The sequence below is a fragment of the Caretta caretta genome, chromosome 2 (genome assembly GCF_965140235.1).
Source record: "Caretta caretta isolate rCarCar2 chromosome 2, rCarCar1.hap1, whole genome shotgun sequence".
NCBI classification, from domain to species: domain Eukaryota; kingdom Metazoa; phylum Chordata; order Testudines; family Cheloniidae; genus Caretta; species Caretta caretta.
Window position 1 is genome coordinate 16,358,280 of NC_134207.1, and position 20,961 is coordinate 16,379,240.

General features: G+C 44.8%; 1 protein-coding gene across 1 annotated transcript in view; it reads right to left on the bottom strand.

The window, feature by feature from the left end:
• TG (thyroglobulin) overlaps nucleotides 1-20,961 on the bottom strand; it is a 208,697-nt gene that overhangs the window by 25,699 nt on the left and 162,037 nt on the right. Inside the window, exons 42-43 of the mRNA XM_048841675.2 lie at nucleotides 18,902-19,066; nucleotides 17,821-17,988 (exon numbers count right to left, since the gene is read on the bottom strand). Coding sequence (XP_048697632.2) covers nucleotides 17,821-17,988; nucleotides 18,902-19,066 — 333 coding nt within the window. The remainder of the gene's footprint in view (nucleotides 1-17,820; nucleotides 17,989-18,901; nucleotides 19,067-20,961) is intronic.

Genomic DNA, 20,961 nt, shown 5'->3' on the forward strand with positions numbered 1-20,961 from the left:
ACAAGTCCTGGAGGCTTTTTATATCTCTGTTATTTCGGGATGTTATCTGTTATCCTTTTAGATCTTTCACATTCTGTTTTTAAATGGCAGAATTGATTCCAGGTTTGGAAACAAAGCGACTTCTTGAAAAGCTTGAATCGAGATTTCCTTTCTGCAGGAGACACTTGCACAGGTGCATGGGGGCTGAAATTTGGTAAGATATTTTTAAAACATTCCAGACAGAAACATCTAATAAGCTGTCTTTGTTATCATGGCTGGCCCTCCTGAAACAAAACGGATCTAAATCTTCCCAGTCAAATTACTATGGATACTTATACTGAATATTTTATTTTGTTGACCTGCGTCTGGTTTTCATCAAACACCACAAAAAAATCTTTCCACCACCCTGCATAGAATGTACCAAAAGCTACAGAAGGAATAATTGCTTTTCCAATAGATTCACAGAAATTAGAGATGGGAAAAAAAGTCTCAAGTCACAAAATCCATCCCGTTGCCATCATAGGATGGTCTTTACTACTCATTCTAGTGTTCTTTCCAGTCCAGTTTTCAATGACCGTTATCATGGGATCTGAAAGGCCCTTAGATAATGGCTAGGTGATGGGATAAAACACAAAGAAAAGTGACAGAGTGGTAATGTGCCCTGTTAGTTGCACAATTTCAGTGCAGCTTGGTTTCTTTCCCTTTTTTTTCCTCTTATTTTTAGGAGATCTGTCATCTAATTTGTTTCTATTTCACTGAGTGAGAATTAATGGTGTACATAAGTGCACATTTTTCGCAAGAAACTGAAACATTATCACTAAGGAACTGATTCAAAGCCCACTGAAATCAGTAGCTGTCTTTCTATTCACTTCCATGGAAGATCAGGTCTTTAGGGGCTGGCTGCATCACTGCATTTCTAATGAACTGGTGGCATCTTTCACTGAAGAATTGGTGCTGATGGATTTGAGCAATTTAGAAAGTGAGGAGTGGGGTAAAGAGGATAATCTTTTATGGAGAGTGCTCAGTCCTGCTAATTGCTGAACACCTTGCATGATCCAGCCCTTATTCCATGTTTTAATTTTCTATTTAGTGATGGACACATTATATTATTCAACAACTGCCACAGATGCTAAGGGAACAATGAAACATCAGGCTCATTCGCTTAGAAGAACACTTTATAGTGCTTGGCTTACAATTTTTGTCACCACAAAAATGTCCTAAGAATTTTGGTGCCCTTGCTCAGCAGTCAGATCATAAAATTGAGTCACTAGGGTCTTGTGAGTCAGCTGTCAACATGGGAACAGAGCTGGCTGAAAAATGGAATTTCTGTCTCCTTTGAAATTCTGAGATTTTGAAATTTGGTTTTGTCCTGATTTGAAAAGTTGAATTTTCCACAAAACCAAATATTCCAAAATATTTTATTTTGACTATATATTATATTATATTATATTATATTATATTATATTATATTATAAAGAATCGGAATGATAAAGTCAAAATCAAATGTTTGGCCTTATTGAAATGAAACTTTTAAATAATTTCTCGGTGAAAATTTCAATGAAGTTGATACATTCCCACAAAATATTTCGATTTCATCAGCTCAGCATATTCCAGCGAACAATTTTCCACTTGAAAATTTTCAGTCAGCTCTAATAGGAAATATTTTCCGAAGAGGGCTTAACATAATAGACAGTAGGAGATAGATAGAAAGAACTGCGGCCTATGTCAAATAATCTACATTCTACAAACTCTTTCAGAGCTAAGGTTTACCAAGCTCAGGAATTATAGCCTTATGGGCCTTTCTTCAGTATTATAAAAAAAACAGGTAAGAAAATCATTAAAAACAATGGGCCAGATTCAGTGGTGTGTTGCTTTGCACTGTTCTGGTGACAAGAAGCAGTCATAAACATGGCTTAACTGACTGTTACCCTGAGTTTACAGTTTCTTTCATTGTGGAAGCAAAATTCTAGTATGCCAGTGAATTTGGCCCAGTATATTATAAAGCACCTAGCTGAGAAGCATATGTAGAGACAAACCTTCACATCTTCTGTAAGGCTAAATGGTACCTCTCCAACGTGTTAGAATAGCGTTAAGAGTTAACTATCAAACAGAGTGGATAAGGGGAAACAGTGTATATAGTGATTTTACTTTTTCAAATGGCTTTTGACTAAGTCCCTCACAGGAGGCTATTAAGAAAACTTGCTAGCCAAAAGGTGAGAGTCTCAGCACAACCCTGTCATGGATTCAAGCTAGTTAAGAGACAAAATAAAAAGTTGGAATTAAAGAGTCAATTCTCATCATAGATGGAGCTTAATAGCAGGTTTTTCCTCTGAGGTCATTACAGTGACTAACTCCTGCAATGGGTTCCATGCAGGTGGGGTCCTGTGCTCTTGAGAAGCCCCACTGACTGCAGGTGCTGTGGGTGTACGGGACTGCCTGCACAGCTCAGACTGCATATATGGGATAAATGCATAATATCGCTAACTTTCCATCCACCCACCCCCTGTTTCCTGGCTGTGCATGACAGCCTGGGTCTGTACTAGGGTGGGTGTACCAGCAGAGAAAAAGACAGAAAAAGCCAAAACCTTAGTCCACCAACTAAACAGAATCCCAACTCTCACAATGGCTACGCATCCCTCCTTGCAATACATGTACTGTCTACTGTGTACTAAAGACACTGTGCGTGTACACACACACACACACACACACACGTCTTTAAGACCAGAAAGGATCTTAGGTCATCTCGTCTGAGGGTATGTCTACACTACAGGGACTATACTGGCATAGCTACATTTGCAGTAGCTATGATGGCATAACCCTGAAGCATAGAGACAGTTTACACTTCCGCACATGACAGCGGCTACATTGATGGAAGCTTTCTTTCATCGATGTAGCTGCATCGACACTAGGGGTCGGGTCAGCACAGCTATTTCAGTCAGGGATGTGGTTTTTTTCACACCACAGACAGACGTAGGTATGAGGAGCTAACTTCTGTGTATCACAGGCTGTAGATTTTCACCCACTTTCCCCTTTACTGAGCTCAATAACTTACGTTTGACTAAAGCATATCATCCAAAAGGCATCCGAGTCTTGATCTGAAGACTTCAATAGATGTGGAATCCACCACTTCCCTTGGTAGTCTGTTCCAATGGTTATTCACCCCCCACTGTTAAAAATGTGTGCCTTATTTCTAATCTGAATTTGTCTGGCTTTAACTTCCAGCCATTGGATCTTGTTCTGACTTTCTCTGCTTGAGGGAGATATTAGGTTACTTCAACCCACCCTCTGGCCAGTGCCTGGGGGGATGGAGCCATGGCTCCACCTCGTCTCCACCATTTCCTCAACAACTTAGTAAAAAGGAGGGGAAGGAAATATCAGGTGCACAGCCTCTCCCACCAAATACCCCAACCTTGATCGAGGTATCCCTGACGGGGCTGAACCAGTGCACTGGGGGGAGACCTTATTTCTGTATATTGCTCTGTGCAGCCTTGCTGGGACTAGTCAAAATCTAGCCCTTACATTGTGAGCTCTTCAGAGTAAGGACCATGCCTCCTTTTATGATTGGAAAGCATTGTGGGCACTAGTGGAAAGAAATTACAAATACCACCCCCACCACCAGATTCTGTAGATCTACACCAGTGGTTCTCAACCCATGACCCAGTCAGCACTCCGCTGCGGCCTATGTGACATCCTCAAGGCCACACAGGTAGTATATGTACTGTGTAGATGCAGCACACATAACACACAGAGAGCTGCGTAAGTGGCTCAGTGGTAAACAGGTTGAGAACCATGACCTACACATTCTCAGTACTGTCTGGGGTACAGAACTCTGTGATAAATATTTCCCAAGGGCTGACATGTACAAATATCCTATGTTACAACATCTGCTATAGGGGAAGCACTGTGGTTTACCCTTTTTTTTTTTTTTTTTGCACTGTCTCATAATGGGTGAAATTCACAAACAGCAAAGGCCTTGTTCCACTTAAGCCCTATTATGAGGTCTCATCTATTTTAGGGCTTGTCTATACTTGAAATGCTACAGTGGCACAGCGTAAACACTACCTACCTACGCTGACAGGAGAGTTGTTTCCATCAGCATAGGGAATCCATTTCCCCAAGATGCGGTAGCTAGGTTGACAGAGAAATTCTTCCATTGACCTAGTGCTGTCCACACTGGGGTAAGGTCGGCTTAACTATGCTGCTCAGAGCTGTGGGTTTTCCACATCCCTGAGCAACGTAGGTAAACCAACGTAATTTCTAGTGCAGACCAGGCCTCGGGTATTTATATGGCCCCCATTACCACAGTATCTGAGTGCCTTATAAATCTGTGGAGTAACTATGCTAAAGGGAGCAGCTCTAGTAGTATCTTCACTGAAGCGCTGAAGTGGTACAGTTTCACTGTATGTGAAGACACACTCCGGATTAAGAAATATCTGAAGTCCGAAGGATACATGGGAGGGATGGGGACAGTGCAGTTATGTGCTGTCAAGGTTCCTTCCCCACTCTGAACTCTAGGGTACAGATGTGGGGACCTGCATGAAAACCCCCCTAAGCTGATTCTTACCAGCTTAGGTTAAAAACTTCCTCAAGGTACAAACTTTGCCTTGTCCTTGAACCCTATGCTGCCACCACCAAGCACGTGAAACAAAGAACAGGGAAAGAGCCCACTTGGAGACGTCTTTCCCCCAAAATATCCCCCCAAGCCACCCCCTTTCCTGGGAAGGCTTGATAAAAATCCTCACCAATTTGAATAGGTGAACACAAACCCAAACCCTTGGATCTTAAGAACAATGAAAAAACAATCAGGATCTTAAAAGAAGAATTTTAATTAAAGAAAAAGTAAAAGAATCACCTCTGTAAAATCAGGACGGTAAATACCTTACAGGGTAATCAGATTCAAAACAGAGAGAATCCCTCTAGGCAAAACCTTAAGTTACAAAAAGACACAAAAACAGGAATATACATTCCATTCAGCACAACTTATTTACCAGCCATTTAAACAAAAGGAAATCTAACGCATTTCTAGCTAGATTACTTACTAACAAGTTCTAATACTCCATTCTTGTTCTGTTCCCTGCAAAAGCATCACACAGACAGACAGACCCTTTGTTTCCCCTCCCCCTCCAGCTTTGAAAGTAACTTGTCTCCGCAGTGGTCATTTTGGTCAGATGCCAGCAAGGTTATCTTAGCTTCTTAACCCTTTACAGGTGAAGGGGTGTTGCCTCTGGCCAGGAGGGATTTTATAGTTCTGTATACAGAAAGGTGGTTCCCCTTCCCTTTATATTTATGACACGTGCCCACAGAAAGCACTGCTAGTTCTAAACGTACCAGAACTCACAACGCAGGAAATGTGTGCAGTGTTGATGCAGCTGTGTCCGTCCCAGGACATCAGAGAGACAAGGTAGATGAGGTAATCACCAACAGAAGTTGGTCCAATAAAAGATATTATCTCACCCACCTTGTCTCTAACCCAGAAAATGGGGAGATAAACACGGCTTGGTTCACATGCAGAAAAACAAAACACAATTCAAGTAACAACAGAGGCATCAGTGATTAAACAGCTCTCCCCCCTCCCGCCGCAAATCCTTGACGAGTTTCAACCTTACTAGTGATTATCCATAATAGCCTTTCAGTGCAGTTAGCAGTGCTGACAAAAAATGGATAAAAATGAATGAGCACATGCACACTCCTGCAAAACAAATGTAGGTGTAAGATTCTTAGAGATTGAGTGAACTTGGTAACAGGTTTGTAGAGAAGTGTGAACAGTTAGGGCAAAAGCATTGCACAATGTCCACATGACAACTCGGCTACCCCCCTGGCAGCACAAATCTAACCCAAAAGGTGTTAATCCAGGGGAGGTGCCTTGTTAGAATTATCTGTAATGTGTTAGTCACAGGAAGGAATAGCTAACAACCTTCAGCTACAGGGGAACAAAACCCTCACAAAGCTGTGTAACCCCCACAAGTGCCTGCCCATGTCCCCTCATGCTCTTCAGCAGTTGCACAGGGTGAGAAGCAGGGGCGCTGAACCTGTTTCTTTGACTTTGGGACAGGCCACTTTTGGATAGCATCCACTTTGGCCTGTAGGGGGCTGATAGTTCCTTGACCCACCTGGTGTCCAAGGTAAGTTACTCTGTTTAGGCCTATTTGACACTTCTTAGCCTTAACAGTTAGTCCTGCCTCCCTTATGCGCTCAAGGACTTTTTGTAGATGTTCCAGGTGGTCTGCCCAGGAATCCGAAAATATGGCCACATCGTCAAGATAGGCGACTGCATATTCTCCTAATCCCGCTAGGAGACCATCTACAAGTCTTTGGAAAGTGGCGGGTGCATTTCGCAGCCCGAAAGGGAGTACATTAAATTCATACAGCCCGAGATGTGTGATGAAGGCTGACCTTTCCTTGGCAGATTCATCTAGCGGTACCTGCCAGTACCCCTTGGTTAAGTCCAAGGTAGAGATGAACTGGGCCTGTCCCAGTTTCTCTAATAGTTCATCTGTGCGTGGCATTGGATAGTTGTCTGGGCGAGTTACAGCATTTAGCTTACGGTAGTCCACGCAAAAACGTATTTCCCCATTTGGTTTGGGAACTAGAACCACTGGAGATGCCCATGCACTTTCAGAGGGGCGGATTACACCCATCTGTAACATATCCTGGATCTCCCGTTCTATAGCAGTTTTAGCTTGAGGAGACACCCGGTAAGGTTGGACCCTAATTGGGTGAGCATTACCAGTGTCAATGGAGTGGTATGCCCGTTCAGTCAGTCCTGGGGTGGCTGAGAACGTTGGCGCGTAGCTAGTGCACAGCTCCTGGATCTGCTGTCGCTGCATACGCCCAAGGGTCATGGAGAGGTTCACCTCTTCCACACCACCAGCACATTTCCCTTCGTAGTAAACACCTTCAGGCCACTCAGCGTCGTCTCCTCCCTGGGCTGTAAACTGACAAACCTTTAATTCTCTGGAATAAAAGGGCTTTAGAGAATTAATATGGTACACCTTAGGCTTTCGGTTGGAGGTGGGGAATGCTATGAGATAATTAACAGCTCCCAGGCGCTCCTGGACCATGAATGGCCCTTCCCACGATGCTTCCATTTTATGGGCCTGGAGCGCCTTTAAGACCATGACCTGGTCTCCTACTTTGAAGGAACGCTCTCTGGCATGTTTATCATACCAGGCTTTTTGCTCTTTTTGAGCATCCTGTAAGTTTTCTCTAGCAAGGGCTAAAGAGGTTCGGAGGGTGTTTTGTAGGTTGGTTACAAAGTCCAGAATGTTAGTTCCTGGAGACGGTGTAAATCCCTCCCATTGCTGCTTCACCAACTGCAATGGCCCCTTAACCTCACGGCCATATACAAGTTCAAATGGGGAAAACCCTAAACTGGGATGTGGTACAGCTCTGTAGGCAAAGAGCAACTGCTGCAACACTAGGTCCCAATCATTGGAGTGCTCATTTACAAATTTACGTATCATGGCCCCCAAAGTTCCATTAAACTTCTCCACCATGCCATTTGTTTGATGGTGGTAAGGAGTGGCAACCAAGTGATTTACCCCATGAGCTTCCCAAAGGTTTTTCATAGTTCCTGCCAGGAAATTAGTCCCTGCATCTGTGAGGATGTCGGAGGGCCAACCTACCCTGGCAAAAATGTCTGCTAGTGCCTGGCACACACTTTTAGCCCTGGTGTTGCTTAGAGCTACTGCTTCTGGCCATCGGGTGGCAAAATCCATGAAAGTCAGTATGTACTGCTTTCCTCTGGGTGTCCTTTTCGGAAAAGGACCCAGAATATCCACAGCTACTCGCTGAAATGGAACTTCAATGATGGGGAGGGGTTGTAGAGGGGCTTTGACCTGGTCTTGGGGTTTTCCCACTCTTTGGCACACCTCACAAGACTGGACATAGGTAGAAACATCCTTGCCCATTCCCTCCCAGTGGAATGACCCCCCCAAATGGTCTTTGGTCCTGTTCACCCCAGCATGGCCACTAGGGTGATCATGGGCTAAGCTCAAGAGCTTGGCCCGGTATTTAGTTGGAACTACCAACTGTCTCTGAGGATGCCAGTCTTCCTGGTGTCCACCAGAAAGAGTTTCCTTGTATAAAAGTCCTCCTTCTATAACAAACCTGGATCGATTAGAAGAGCTGAGAGGCGGTGGGTTGCTCCGTGCCGCCGTCCAAGCTCTCTGGAGGCTTTCATCTGCTTCCTGTTCGGTCTGGAACTGTTCCCTTGATGCTGGAGACATCAGTCCCTCATTGGATTGTGGACCTAGGCTTGGTCCGTCTGGAAGCGATATAGGGAATGGAGCTGTTTCTGTTGCCTGTGAACCGCTCTCCGCTGGTGCACTATGTTGGGATTCAGGCTCCGGCTGAGCCTCTTGTGTTGGGTTATCGGCTGCTGCCAGTTCAGGTTCAGTGGGGCCCTCTGGTGTTGAGGTTGCAAGTACTGGATTCAGTGCTGGCACGGGGTCTGGTGTTGGTTGTTCGGCTGGTTCCGGTTCTGGGACTGGTTCCATCTGGGTCTCTGGGACTGGATCCACTACTGCTGTTGCAGACATTGGCCTGGGGTCCGGGTCCATCACCTCTGACTGGGTCCTGATAGAAGTTTCCGGAACAGAGCTAGGCCTCACGGCTTGTTTAGCCTGGCTGCGGGTGACCATTCCCACCCTCTTGGCCTGCTTCACATGATTGGCCAAGTCTTCCCCCAACAGCATGGGGATGGGATAATCATCATAGACTGCAAAAGTCCACATTTCTGACCAGCCCTTGTACTGGACAGGCAACTTGGCTGTAGGCAAATTGAAAGAGTTGGACTTGAAGGGTTGAATCGTCACTTGGATCTCTGGGTTGATTAAATTGGGGTCCACTAAGGAAGCATGGATAGCTGACACTTGTGCTCCGGTGTCCCTCCACGCGGTGACCTTCTTCCCGCCCACACTCACCGCTCCAAGGGTATCTGGGAGGTATCTGGGCCTGTGGACCTCTGGTGTGATTCCGGTGCAATGAACTGTAATCTGTTGGGGTTCTTGGGGCAGTTGGCCTTTACATGCCCCAGCTCATTACACTTAAAACATCGTCCAGCTGACGGGTCACTGGGGCGAGGAGGGTTGCTGGAGAATGGGGTGGTGGGACGATAAGGGGTCTGGAGGGTTCTTTGGGAGGTAGGTGGGGCTTTGGGCGGCCCCCGGTAATAGGGTGTGGTCTGGGGTGGTCTCTTCTGGTCTCCGCTCCAACTGCGACCAGTTTTCTTCTTCTCTGTCACCTCCACCCATCTGGCTCCAATATCTCCTGCCTCAATTACAGTTTTGGGTTTCCCATCTAGGATGTATCTTTCTATTTCCTCAGGAACACCCTCTAAGAATTGTTCCATTTGCATTAGGAAGGGCAAATTTACTGGAGATTCAACACTTGCTCCTGATATCCAGGCATCCCAATGTTTCACAATGTGGTAGGCATGTCGGGTAAATGACATGTCTGGTTTCCACCTTAGGGCTCTGAACCTCCGACGAGACTGCTCGGGTGTTATCCCCATTCTGACTCTCGCCTTGGATTTAAACAGTTCATACTTGTTCATGTGTTCTTTAGGCATTTCAGCTGCCACCTCAGCTAAGGGTCCACTGAGCTGCGGCCTCAGCTCTACCATGTCTTGGTCAGTAGAGATGTTGTACCCAAGGCAGGCCCTTTCGAAGTTTTCTAGGAAGGCCTCAGTATCATCGCCTGCCTTGTAGGTGGGGAACTTTCTGGGATGGGAAGTGGTACTTGGAGAAGGATTACTAGGGTTTGTTGGGATATTCTGCTGAGCCTTTATCTTCTCCATCTCCTCCACATACTTCCTCTCTTTTTCCTTCTCCTCCAGTTCTTTGTCCCTCGCTTCCATAGCTCTCCTGTGAGCAGCCGCTTGGTGTTGTTCTGCTTCTCTCGCTGCCTCCCTTTCTTGTTCCTTCTTCAGCCGCATGAGTTCTATCTGTCTTTCATGTTCCCTTTGTCTTTCCTCAGCCTGAAATTTGGCTAATTCGAGCTGTAGTCGAGCCGCGGATTTTGCCATTCTAACCTCTCTGTTTTTAACTAACTTTACACCCGAGGTTTAGAAATAAACAAACAAAACTTGGCTGTAAAATTTTGCTGTGCTGGAATAGAATACCTATTCTCTGATAGTGATTGTCAGCCTACAGAAAAAGACAATTCCCTTGTCTGTGCTCTGGGCCCAAATTAAAGCAAAAAACCTCCAACTACTTGGAAATCTGCTTACCCAGCCCAAAGAAAAAGCAAATGGGTAGAACACACACCCCCTATTTACTTTTAGGAAGAAAAGAAAAAAAAAACCTCTGGGTTGGAAGACTGTGAATTTCCCTGCAGGAGTTAAGTACCCTGCCTCCAGGCAAAGAAAACCTGCAATTCACAAGATAATCCCCTTTTGTCTCTGCTTGGCCACAGTTTCAGCTTTCAGTTTCAACTGCTTTCTGGACTTCCTTTCCAAAGGAAAAAAAAAATTCCTTTTTAAAATCTGTATTTCTAGTTCAAAAAATCTCAACTGGATCTCAAAATGATTTCAGGTTAATCCCACCACTGTGCCACCATGTCAAGGTTCCTCCCCCACTCTGAACTCTAGGGTACAGATGTGGGGACCTGCATGAAAAACCTCCTAAGCTTATCTTTACCAGCTTAGGTCAAAACTTCCCCAAGGTACAAAATATTACACCCGTTGTCCTTGGACTGGCCGCTACCACCACCAAACTAATACTGGTTACTGGGGAAGAGCTGTTTGGACGCGTCCTTCCCCCCAAAATACTTCCCAAAACCTTGCACCCCACTTCCTGGACAAGGTTTGGTAAAAAGCCTCACCAATTTGCCTAGGTGACTACAGACCCAGACCCTTGGATCTTAAAAACAATGAACAATCCTCCCAACACTTGCACCCCCCCTTTCCTGGGAAATGTTGGATAAAAAGCCTCACCAATTTGCATAGGTGACCACAGACCCAAACCCTTGGATCTGAGAACAATGAAAAAGCATTCAGTTCTTTACAAGAAGACTTAATAAAAAATAGAAGTAAATAGAAATAAAGAAATCTCCCCTGTAAAATCAGGATGGTAGATATCTTACAGGGTAATTAGATTCAAAAACATAGAGAACCCCTCTAGGCAAAACCTTAAGTTACAAAAAAGATACATAGACAGAAATAGTTATTCTATTCAGCACAATTCTTTTCTCAGCCATTTAAAGAAATCATAATCTAACACATACCTAGCTAGATTACTTACTAAAAGTTCTAAGACTCCATTCCTGTTCTGTCCCTGGCAAAAGCAGCATACAGACAGACACAGACCCTTTGTTTCTCTCCCTCCTCCCAGCTTTTGAAAGTATCTTGTCTCCTCATTGGTCATTTTGGTCAGGTGCCAGCGAGGTTACCTTTAGCTTCTTAACCTTTTACAGGTGAGAGGAGCTTTCCCCTGGCCAGGAGGGATTTCAAAGGGGTTTAACCCTTCCCTTTATATTTATGACAGAAGCACTCCCCTTTACCCTCCCAAACGTTAGAGAGAGTGCAGCAGACAATGATTATATGAACAGCATTTGTCACGTTGGCATCCAGACGGGGGCACAGGCACGGCGAACGAGAGTTCAGCCTACCAAACACACACTCCATGACCATTCTACAGCGACTGATTCTGTAAGTGAATTCCCATGGATGCTGGGGTATGGTTTCATGAGCCAACTTAGGTGCGGTAATGCCAAAACAAAACCTGGCACAGACACACTGTAGAGAACCATATAGTTTCTGGGGAATAATGGGCCTTCTTTCCCCCTTCAAGAACAATCCCAATCTTCTCAGCACCATAGTGTCACGAACCTTTCCCGTGTTTCCCGTGTTGGTATTAATGAATCTGTCTCAGTGGTCCACTAAGCCTTGCAGAATGAGTGAATAATAAACTTTTTGGTTCACAACCACTTGGCCCCTTTTGGTGGGCAGAGTATTGGGCTATGAGTGCCATCAATGGCCCCTGCACAGTTTGGAAGCCCCATCTTCTCAAATTCAGCTATTATTTCTGGAACTTTTCTTATGGCAGCCACCTGTGGGTAGAACAGTGTTAACAGCATTACAGACCTGCATGAACACGACCCCGACAATGGATTTTCCAACCCTGAAATGGTTTGCAGTGGACCTACACCTGGTGCTGCCAGCTTCCACAGGGCAATAATCACCCAGTTTCCTGAGTCGAATGTTCTGGCATTGGAGGTTTGGTGCAAGCTCCCTCACACAGCTCCATGAGGTGCGATTTCCTCGTTTGGAAGTTCTGAAGTCACTGCTCATCACCCCGGGTTTCCAAAACAATGCATGTTCTCTTGCACCACAAGCAACAGTCCAACCATGGGCAACTGTGGCAACACCAGCATTATCATCTCTCTACCATGGGAGTGAATGAACTGTCATTCACCCTCCAGGTCAGCCATCTTTGACGTGTCAGAAAGTTCTTCCCAAATCCCATCCAGCATCTTGTGATCACCTACTCCACTGCATAAATGTCTGTCCTGTGATAAGGAACAGGAGCAGAACCACATCATCATCCCATCATTCCATGTCTTCCACCCAATTAGGTGGGGGCAGGCATGATCAGGAACTGCCACTGGGAAAGATATGGGACAGTACCAACAACACACAACAAAGTGGTTCTTAGAGCAGTGGTGGGCAACCTGTGGCCTGCGGGCCGCATACGGCTCATCAGGGTAATCTGATTGCGGTGGACGTGCTGGCTGCCGCTTCCCACAGCTCCCATTGGCCGGGAACCGAGAACTGTGGCCAGTGGGAGTTGCCTGCGGACAGTCAGTGTCAGTAAAATGTCTAGCGGCCCACAATCAGATTACCTTGATGGGCCGCAGGTTGCCCACCACTGCCCTAGAGCGTTCCCCTGTAATGCACAGAACCCTGGGATACCACCTCTGAAATAGCAGCTCTAACATTCTGTAGCGACAGCAGCCACGTGGAGGTGGGGATGCACATGTACACAGCATTATATGTATGTCCAGCACAGCGTATGGGGACATTCGGCCTGGATACAGGGAACACGCATGAGCGTATATATTGCGGTGGACAAACTTACCAAGCCACCTACGACAATCTTCAGAAGTTCGAGAGCTGGGGTGTGCCTGCTGGGGCTTGGGACTTCTGCCCCGTGGGAGGCACCTGCGGGAGCTCAGGCAGGTGGCAGGTGTGCCCCATGGGGCTGAAGCCCCTAGATCCACCTCCCCACTGGGCAGAAGCCCCTACCCCACCACCCTGCTGCAAGGCAGAGATCCCAAGCTCCCCACTGCCGAAGTCTGGTAGGTGGCGAATGGGAGGGTGTCGTGGGGGGCTCTGCAAGCTGCACTTTAGCTACAAAAGAGCCGCATGCGGCTCACAAGCCACAGTTTGGCCACCCCGGTATATACAGTCAAGTAACCAAATATGTGCGCCAGCATAGACATAGCCTCTGACAACTGCCCTGGGGAGAAGTTTAAAGCATTCCAATCAGTAATACATCTGCTTCAGCTCATGCAAATAAATATCTTTGTTAATGTCAGCAGACAGTCAGATTCATGAGGTCGAACTCAGCATCCGCTGGGCAAGAATTTTCATGTTCAGTTGCTACTATAAATGACCATCTGAAAGGAACACAGCTCTTAAAGAGATGTTAATCAAACAAATGTTTAGCCGGTATGTAACTAACTGGTCTCTCTCGTGGCTTCTGACACTAGATTTTACTGTGATCCATAACAGTCCCAACAGCTGGAAGACCCAGCCAACAGGGCATATATTTTTATGCACCCCCTGTCTGCAGCTGGATATGATGGAAGCAGTTATTCTGTAGTAAATGGAAGAGCAAGCTCTTACCAGCTTCATTCTTTCCAGCATCCTCTGACACAGCTATTTCTCTCTAGGTACTTATCTAGGTACTTCGCATACTGTCTGAGCACCTCACAAGCACTGATGGATTTTCTCCTTTCAACACTCCTGTGAGGAAGGGAAGTATTAACCCCATTTTACAGGTAGGGGACTAAGGCACAGGATAGATGAAGTGACTTGCCCAAGGTCAGAAAGAAGGTCTGAGGCAGAACCATACTCATTACATCACTTTCCCAACCCGGTTAGAATATGAAGGCAGCAGGACACAATGATAACCCCCTTCCATCCATTACAAAGAGTGCAGGCCACTTCCAGTTCTCATCCTCCATCTGATACAGGAGAAGGGGGGAAGTGGGAAGGGCTCTATCAGACCCCTCTGATGCAGGAGGAGGAAGAGGGAAGCAGGACAGCATGACAAGGCCTCCTCATGACATACTCCAGAAGGAAGGGAACAGGCTGACACTGGTCACCCTCAACACACAGACACACGTAGGGTGACCAGATGTCCCGATTTTATAGGGACAGTCCCAATTTTGGGGTCTTTCTTATATAGGCTCCTATTATCCCCCTACCCCCGTCCTAATTTTTCACATTTGCTGTCTGGTCACCCTAGACACACGCTACTGATCTAGGGGTCTACTGATGCCACTAGATGATTTTGTTGCCTGTGCTGGATTTTGTCACCAGGTTTTGATTCCATGCAGGTGATCATGGCTGTGAGGCAGCATAGCACTTTGGGCGCTGGTTGTAAGAAACAGTATGAACAGTTTGTCCTCTGTTCCGAGATAGAGGACATGCTATGATTTTGCAGCAGTGAACGCATTAGAGCTGAGATATTGAGTGTGAAATTAGAAAGCTTTGCAGCAGCTCTTCAATAAGGTATCCTGATGCCTGCAAGATAGGCTGGAATCTAGAGCATTTGAAAGAAACTAAGGACATGAGAAGACAGAAACAGAGCCAGAGCAAATGAGAATAAATCAGCAGTTATTAAGAGGCAAAGGAGATGAAAGGGAAGGACTGAAATGCAGCCTGTCTAACATGGAGAATGTGAGTTCACGGGGGCAGAACTGTCTTTGTTACATACCTGTACAGTGATTAGCACACTGAGGCCCTGGTCCTTGGTTGGGCTTCCTTGGCAGTACTGGAATTATTACTACTACTAGCAATGAGGAATTACAAGGACTTTCCAAATTCTCATCTCAGAAGTCCAAGTTCTGTGTAAGTACTTAACAGGAAAGAGAAGAATTCTGAACCTCAGAAAAATCTGGCAGCTTCCAGCTGTCTCCCTTATTAACACTCTGGTTTGCTGCATAATCTTCTGTTAGACAACACAGTGGGATTTCACTCACTGTTTATAATTAAGGCATGATGCACAAAAGGGGTGGTAACACACAGGGGACTTCATTTCCTGGCTCCACCCACATGACCTGGGCCAAGGTTACCAAGGTCCATTCCCCTGTCACAACACAGGGATCATTATGGGCTGACTCCAGTGGTTGCTGTTACATCCTTGACCCTGGCCTTTTTAAAGTCATTTTTAAAGGATTCAAAAGGAAAACATGATGTCAAAGCAAAAGCAAAAATATCCTGAAGGGAACCAACGCAGTCACTTTGTCTCTGTTCAGAATTGTCGTAACACACTCTTTCAGGAGATTCCTGTCAAATCCTTTGTTGTTATTTCTGAACGTACAAATGTCTTATGTTACACAACCAGCTATTGGGCAGCACTGGGGTTTACCCTTTCCTTGCACTGTTTCACAATGGGTGAAATTCACCGCTTTGCAGACAGACAGCAACAGGCCTTGTTCCACTTAAAGCCCTATTTTGTGGTCTGTCTTTTGGAGCTAGTCTACACTTGAAATGCTACAGTGGCACAGCTGTGCCGCAGGAGCATGTCAGTATAAACACTATCTACACCAACGAAAGGGGTTCTTCTGTCAACGTAGGGAATCCACTTCCCCAGGAAGCGGTAACCAGGTCGACGAAAGAATTCTTCCGTCAACCTAGTGCTGTCTATGGTGGAGGTAAGGTCAGCTTAACTATGCCGCTCAGAGCTGTGGGTTTTTCACATCTCTGAGCAACGTTGGTAAACCAACTTAATTTCTAGTGCAGACCAGGCTTCAGGTACTTATATGGCCCCTCAGTACCACAGTATCTAAGCACCTCATAATCTTTAATGTGTTTATCCTCACCACACCTCTGTGAGGTAGGGCAGTGCTATTTTCCCCATTTTACAGATCGGGGCTAAGGCACAGAGTAAGATTAAATGACGTGCCATAGGTCATGCAGGAAGTTTGTGGCAAAGTAGTTACTTGAACCCAGGTCTCCAAAGCTCTAACCTAGTGACCTAACCACTGGACTAGCCTTTTTCTTCAAAGTGGAAATTAAGTAGTGTCTGGCTCTCTGCACAAGTGTGAAGTTTAATCCTTTGTGTCTCAAGAGCCCTTCCTCCCATTCCTGCTTTCTTTAAATCTCACATGAAAACTTTCCTACTGTTTTAGATTCCTTACTAAAAATATGTTGGTATCCAGCATTAATGGCCAGAATGGACTTTATCTCTGGGCCCCATGGTAGCAAGCGTCAGTGTTTTGGATCATTATGGTCGAGCACTGTGGCAATGTTAGTAAGAGTTACATTGACTGTTTGAAGTTCTGTTGCCTTGGGTAACACAGGAGGTCAGAGCAGATATTCGAAAGACTCCCAGCCAGTAGCACTGCTGAGCCCATTTCTCCATTTCGTACACAACCCAAACTCCCATTAACTCAGTGGTTATGCTCCACTATTGAGCCCACTGTACGTTTTTGCTTGTTGTTCTGGACAATTAATGAAGAATACTCCAGTCCTTCTGTATATACTGCTCTGCACTGATACTCTTGCATAAATGGTCACTGAAGTAAATATGGAGAGAGAGAAACAGACAATGAGCAAGGGAGAGAATGTCTCCAGGAAGTCTGCTCACTTGTAAACAAAAATCACTAGTTTAAAGGGAGTTTGGCATTACGGAGCACGAATGTATCTCGCTCTTGAATGCATGTGTTAATTACATAGCAGGGTATTGAAGAGAAAGCTGAAAGGGACAGGCTGGATGGTTTGTTCTATCATTTCAACAGGCTATGAGAACAGAGGAATTTCCATTAGATAAAGGAACTATTTAACCACTGGGTCCAGTATTCTGTCTCCAACGCGGCCAATGCCAGATGCTGCAGAGGAAGTAGAACACCCCATAGTAGGACTATTTGTGTAATGCTAGATAATTGTCCCCAGTGGATGATCAGTTTGTGCCTTGATGCTTGAGAATTGATAACCCTTTTCATTTTTATCCTAGCTCATGTATCCTCAGATGCTATTCCTATTCATGGGCAGTTCTAATTTGGAAGCATTCTTATAAGGGGAGGATTCACAAAACAGAAAAGCACAAGCAATAATGTAGGAAATAAACCAGTGCAACAATCCATGAGCAAAAACATAAGATAGGAGTTGGAGAGGGGAATAACCTATGAATTTTGGACCCATATCTGGGTTTAGATTCTGAATCCTCCATAAAGTTCAGCAGGGTCTAAATGCAGGAGTTTGACTTGGGCCCATCCCTACTCTAGAGAAACCCAACAGCCATATTAATATTAAAGTATCAGCTACATAATAACATACAACAGGAGAAATTAATACTACGTGCTTTTCAGAGAGACCCACAATACATGCAAACACATGCAAAATACAAGCTAAAGCAACCTTGTCTCCCAACTTTTTGCCCCTTCCCTGAACTACAGTATTATTGCATAAATAGGATATACATTTCCATTGGCTAGTCAAAACAGGACTTCTTTATGAAGGACAATGCTTTGGTGTATTTGCATGGAGTCCAATTCAAGAATTATGAAAGCCAAAAAGTCTCTCTCCTGCCAGCACAGACCCTCTTTGTTAATATTTGCTTAAGTGCTTTAAGAGTTGATAGTTCTTTTGCACAGTAAATCTATGTCTACCTTAATTGCCTTAGCTCTGCTGATCAGCCCGTCTTGTTGAGCACTTCCAATGAGCAGATCCACCTTCCTAAGTCGAGAACGCTGCACGGTTGCAGCTAGAGGTTCCCGAAGGTAGATTCCATCAACCACTGGGCCCCAGTACTGAAAAGGCCCACTTATGGCTAGGAGCTGTGTTGAAAGGGAACAAAGAATAGTACAGTACAATCATGATCAGGATTTTCAGAAGTGTTCAGCATTAGCTTGACTCTGGGGCTATTGAAGTCAATGGTAAAACTCCCATTACATGGGAAATGTGCACTCCTAGAGACCAAGGGATTGGTAAAGAGATACTGGGCCTTACAGTGGTGAGCAGCTGGACCAGATTAGGAAGGGCTTTCCGTCATTCCCACCTGACCACAGCTTGTTTGCCTGTCTGTCTGAAATGATGATTTGATCTGATGGCCTCATAAGGGGTAAGTGTCCACGTAACATAGTCCAAAATTACAACTGGAAGGAACCGGTGCCCTTGCTGATAGCCTCAGCAGAGGAGCCAAGAGAATAAACAACTCTGTTGTTCCTAGCGTGGTTACTTCTAGGTTGGGGTGAGGCCCAACGCTATGGTGTGATTGGGAATTGCTGATGTCTCTTCTTTACCTGGGTGTGAAGGATTTTACCCTCCAGGACTGTCAGCTTGGCATCTTTCATAAGAATTACATTTTGTTAAGTTAAATGCAAAGCACAGTCATCTTTTCACGCCGCCTTTTCTGCAGAGAACTCTCGTGGAAACTAGGGGTCTAATTCCCATTTACAGTTCGGTCAGGCATTCCCCACCCTGACAGGGATCACTGAAACTCAGTTCCAGACACGTTTACACTGCCAAAGCGATGCAAAGGAGCCTTAGTTTAAATGAGAATCAGGCCATAAGTATCAAGGTGCCAAAGCCTCAGTTGGTGGTTATCAGTGTAACTCCACCGAAGTCAATGTCAGTTTACACCAGCTAAGGATCTGGCCCAACATTTAAAAAAATTCTTCCTGCAAGTTGCTGTACATGCAGCCTACATTTCAGTTATAATACAAAGTCACATATATTGCTATGGCTTACCCTAGTCTGTGCATCGTTGAGAGCATTGGCAGGCAACTGGCGGAGGCAGGATACAATTTCCTCACTGCTGGATGAAGGGCACCCAAGTTCATTAGCCAGAACTGCCACTTGGTCCTGAGCTTTCTTCTCACTAATCATCGACACCGGGGAAAAAGCAGATCCTCCCTAGAAGAGAAAACAGACTATGAGTCAATTGATCCTGTCAACATGTGCTTCCCTGGTGCATGATGGGAAGATGACAGAAAAAAAAATCTGCTCAGTCACTGACTGGAAAATGGAATGTGCAAGAACTGCAGCATGGTCTAGCGATTAAAGCAAAGGATGGGGAGAGAGCAGGGCTGGGTGCTATTCACAACTCTGTCTCTGATTTTTTGTGAGACCTTGGGCAAAGTCACTTAATTTCTTTGTGCTTCAGTTCCCCCATCTGTAAAATGGGGACAATAATCCACCTCATGGCATTTTGAAACCTTTAGATGGAAAGTGGTATACATTATTACTGTGGTCTCACAAATCTCAGAGTTAGTGGAGTTTAGCTCAATGAAAGTAGTAGCCATTGCTTAATGTCACTTATTAATTATTACTTATTCCTTATTTGTGCTATGCAAGCAACCAAAGGTTGCAAACCAAGATCAGTGCTCCCTTGTGCTAGGCACTGTGCAAACACACAGGTGGGCATGAGCCTCCACAAAAATCTTACAATCTATCATACGCTGTTAGCCTCTTATATCTGTAAGCATTGCAATTCCAAAAATGCTAGGGGAGCATGATATGGATTCTTCACTAGGGATGATAAAGCATGAGCAGGAAAGGAGCCAGCTTTGACTTTCAAAACTCATGGTGAGTTTGCAGGACTAACAATTGCAGAGGTGGGGAATCTCCTTTGTACTTTAAAGCTTGATGTGGAAGTTTTTGAGATACAGAGAATATAGAACATCACAGTGCTCTTCAGAGTAGGATCAATATTTAAATCGTGAACCAAAGCCACAGAGCCCAGACAAGAACTCAGGAGTTCCTGGCTTCCAATTCCATGTTCAGACCACTTCCCCAGACCTGTCACAGCTGGGTTGTGTTTGGAAAAGAGCTCACTGGGAAAGGATGTCATAATGTCGTTGAGTAACCACAAAAGCCACTTATTCAAAATGCAGGTATGTTAGCATAGCCTGATAGCATCTGACCTACAACATCAGGGCTGGAATAAGCAGTGACATGGTTAAAAATGACTCAGTTCTAATTTCCAAACGTTTAGATCAGTTTACTATAATAATTGCTCAGATGCACTTCCGTCTTTAAAAAAAACCCAGAGAAGCTGATTGCCTCTGCTGATTAGCTTTTTTCACTATAAAACAAGTTAAATACAAAACTATATACCCAGCAAAACAGAAAAACAGAGGCAAAGAAAAAAAAGTAAATGTATTTTTAATATTTGGTCTCTAAGAAATGCATAGCAGTTAAAAACATTCACGTCCATTTCATTGTTTCTAGCAAGCATATACATTGACTGTAGTCGTGAAGCATCCTGTCTGATTCCTGAAGTAATCTGTTTTCAGATATACTCAGAAGGGACTATTGTTTAGATGCTGAGACAGTCCTGCAATCTCGCCACTTGGATAGCTCCCGCAGGTCCATTATTACTATACTCCTTAATGATTTTTCTCTTTCGTTAAGTTAAAATAAAAAACTTCAAGGATCTAGAAAGACACTATAATTATTTATTCATTAGTTTAGTGGTAGACTACAGGAGGGCTGCAGCTAAGTAAAGAAAATGTCAAAATATCAAGAATGTAGCTTTTCTGGTGCCGAAGAAGTTACTGTAGAAAGGGATCTATGAGTTGACACAGGCCGGGGGAGTAAAGAGGCATGGATTCTATTCCCAGTTGTGCCACTGATCTGCCAGGAGTTCTTAGACAAATAATTACATGTGTAATAACCCCAGCCTTACATGGATATTGTGAGGATAATTCATTAATGATTGGTTTCAGAGGAACAGCCGTGTTAGTCTGTATTCGCAAAAAGAAAAGGAGTACTTGTGGCACCTTAGAGACTAACCAATTTATTTGAGC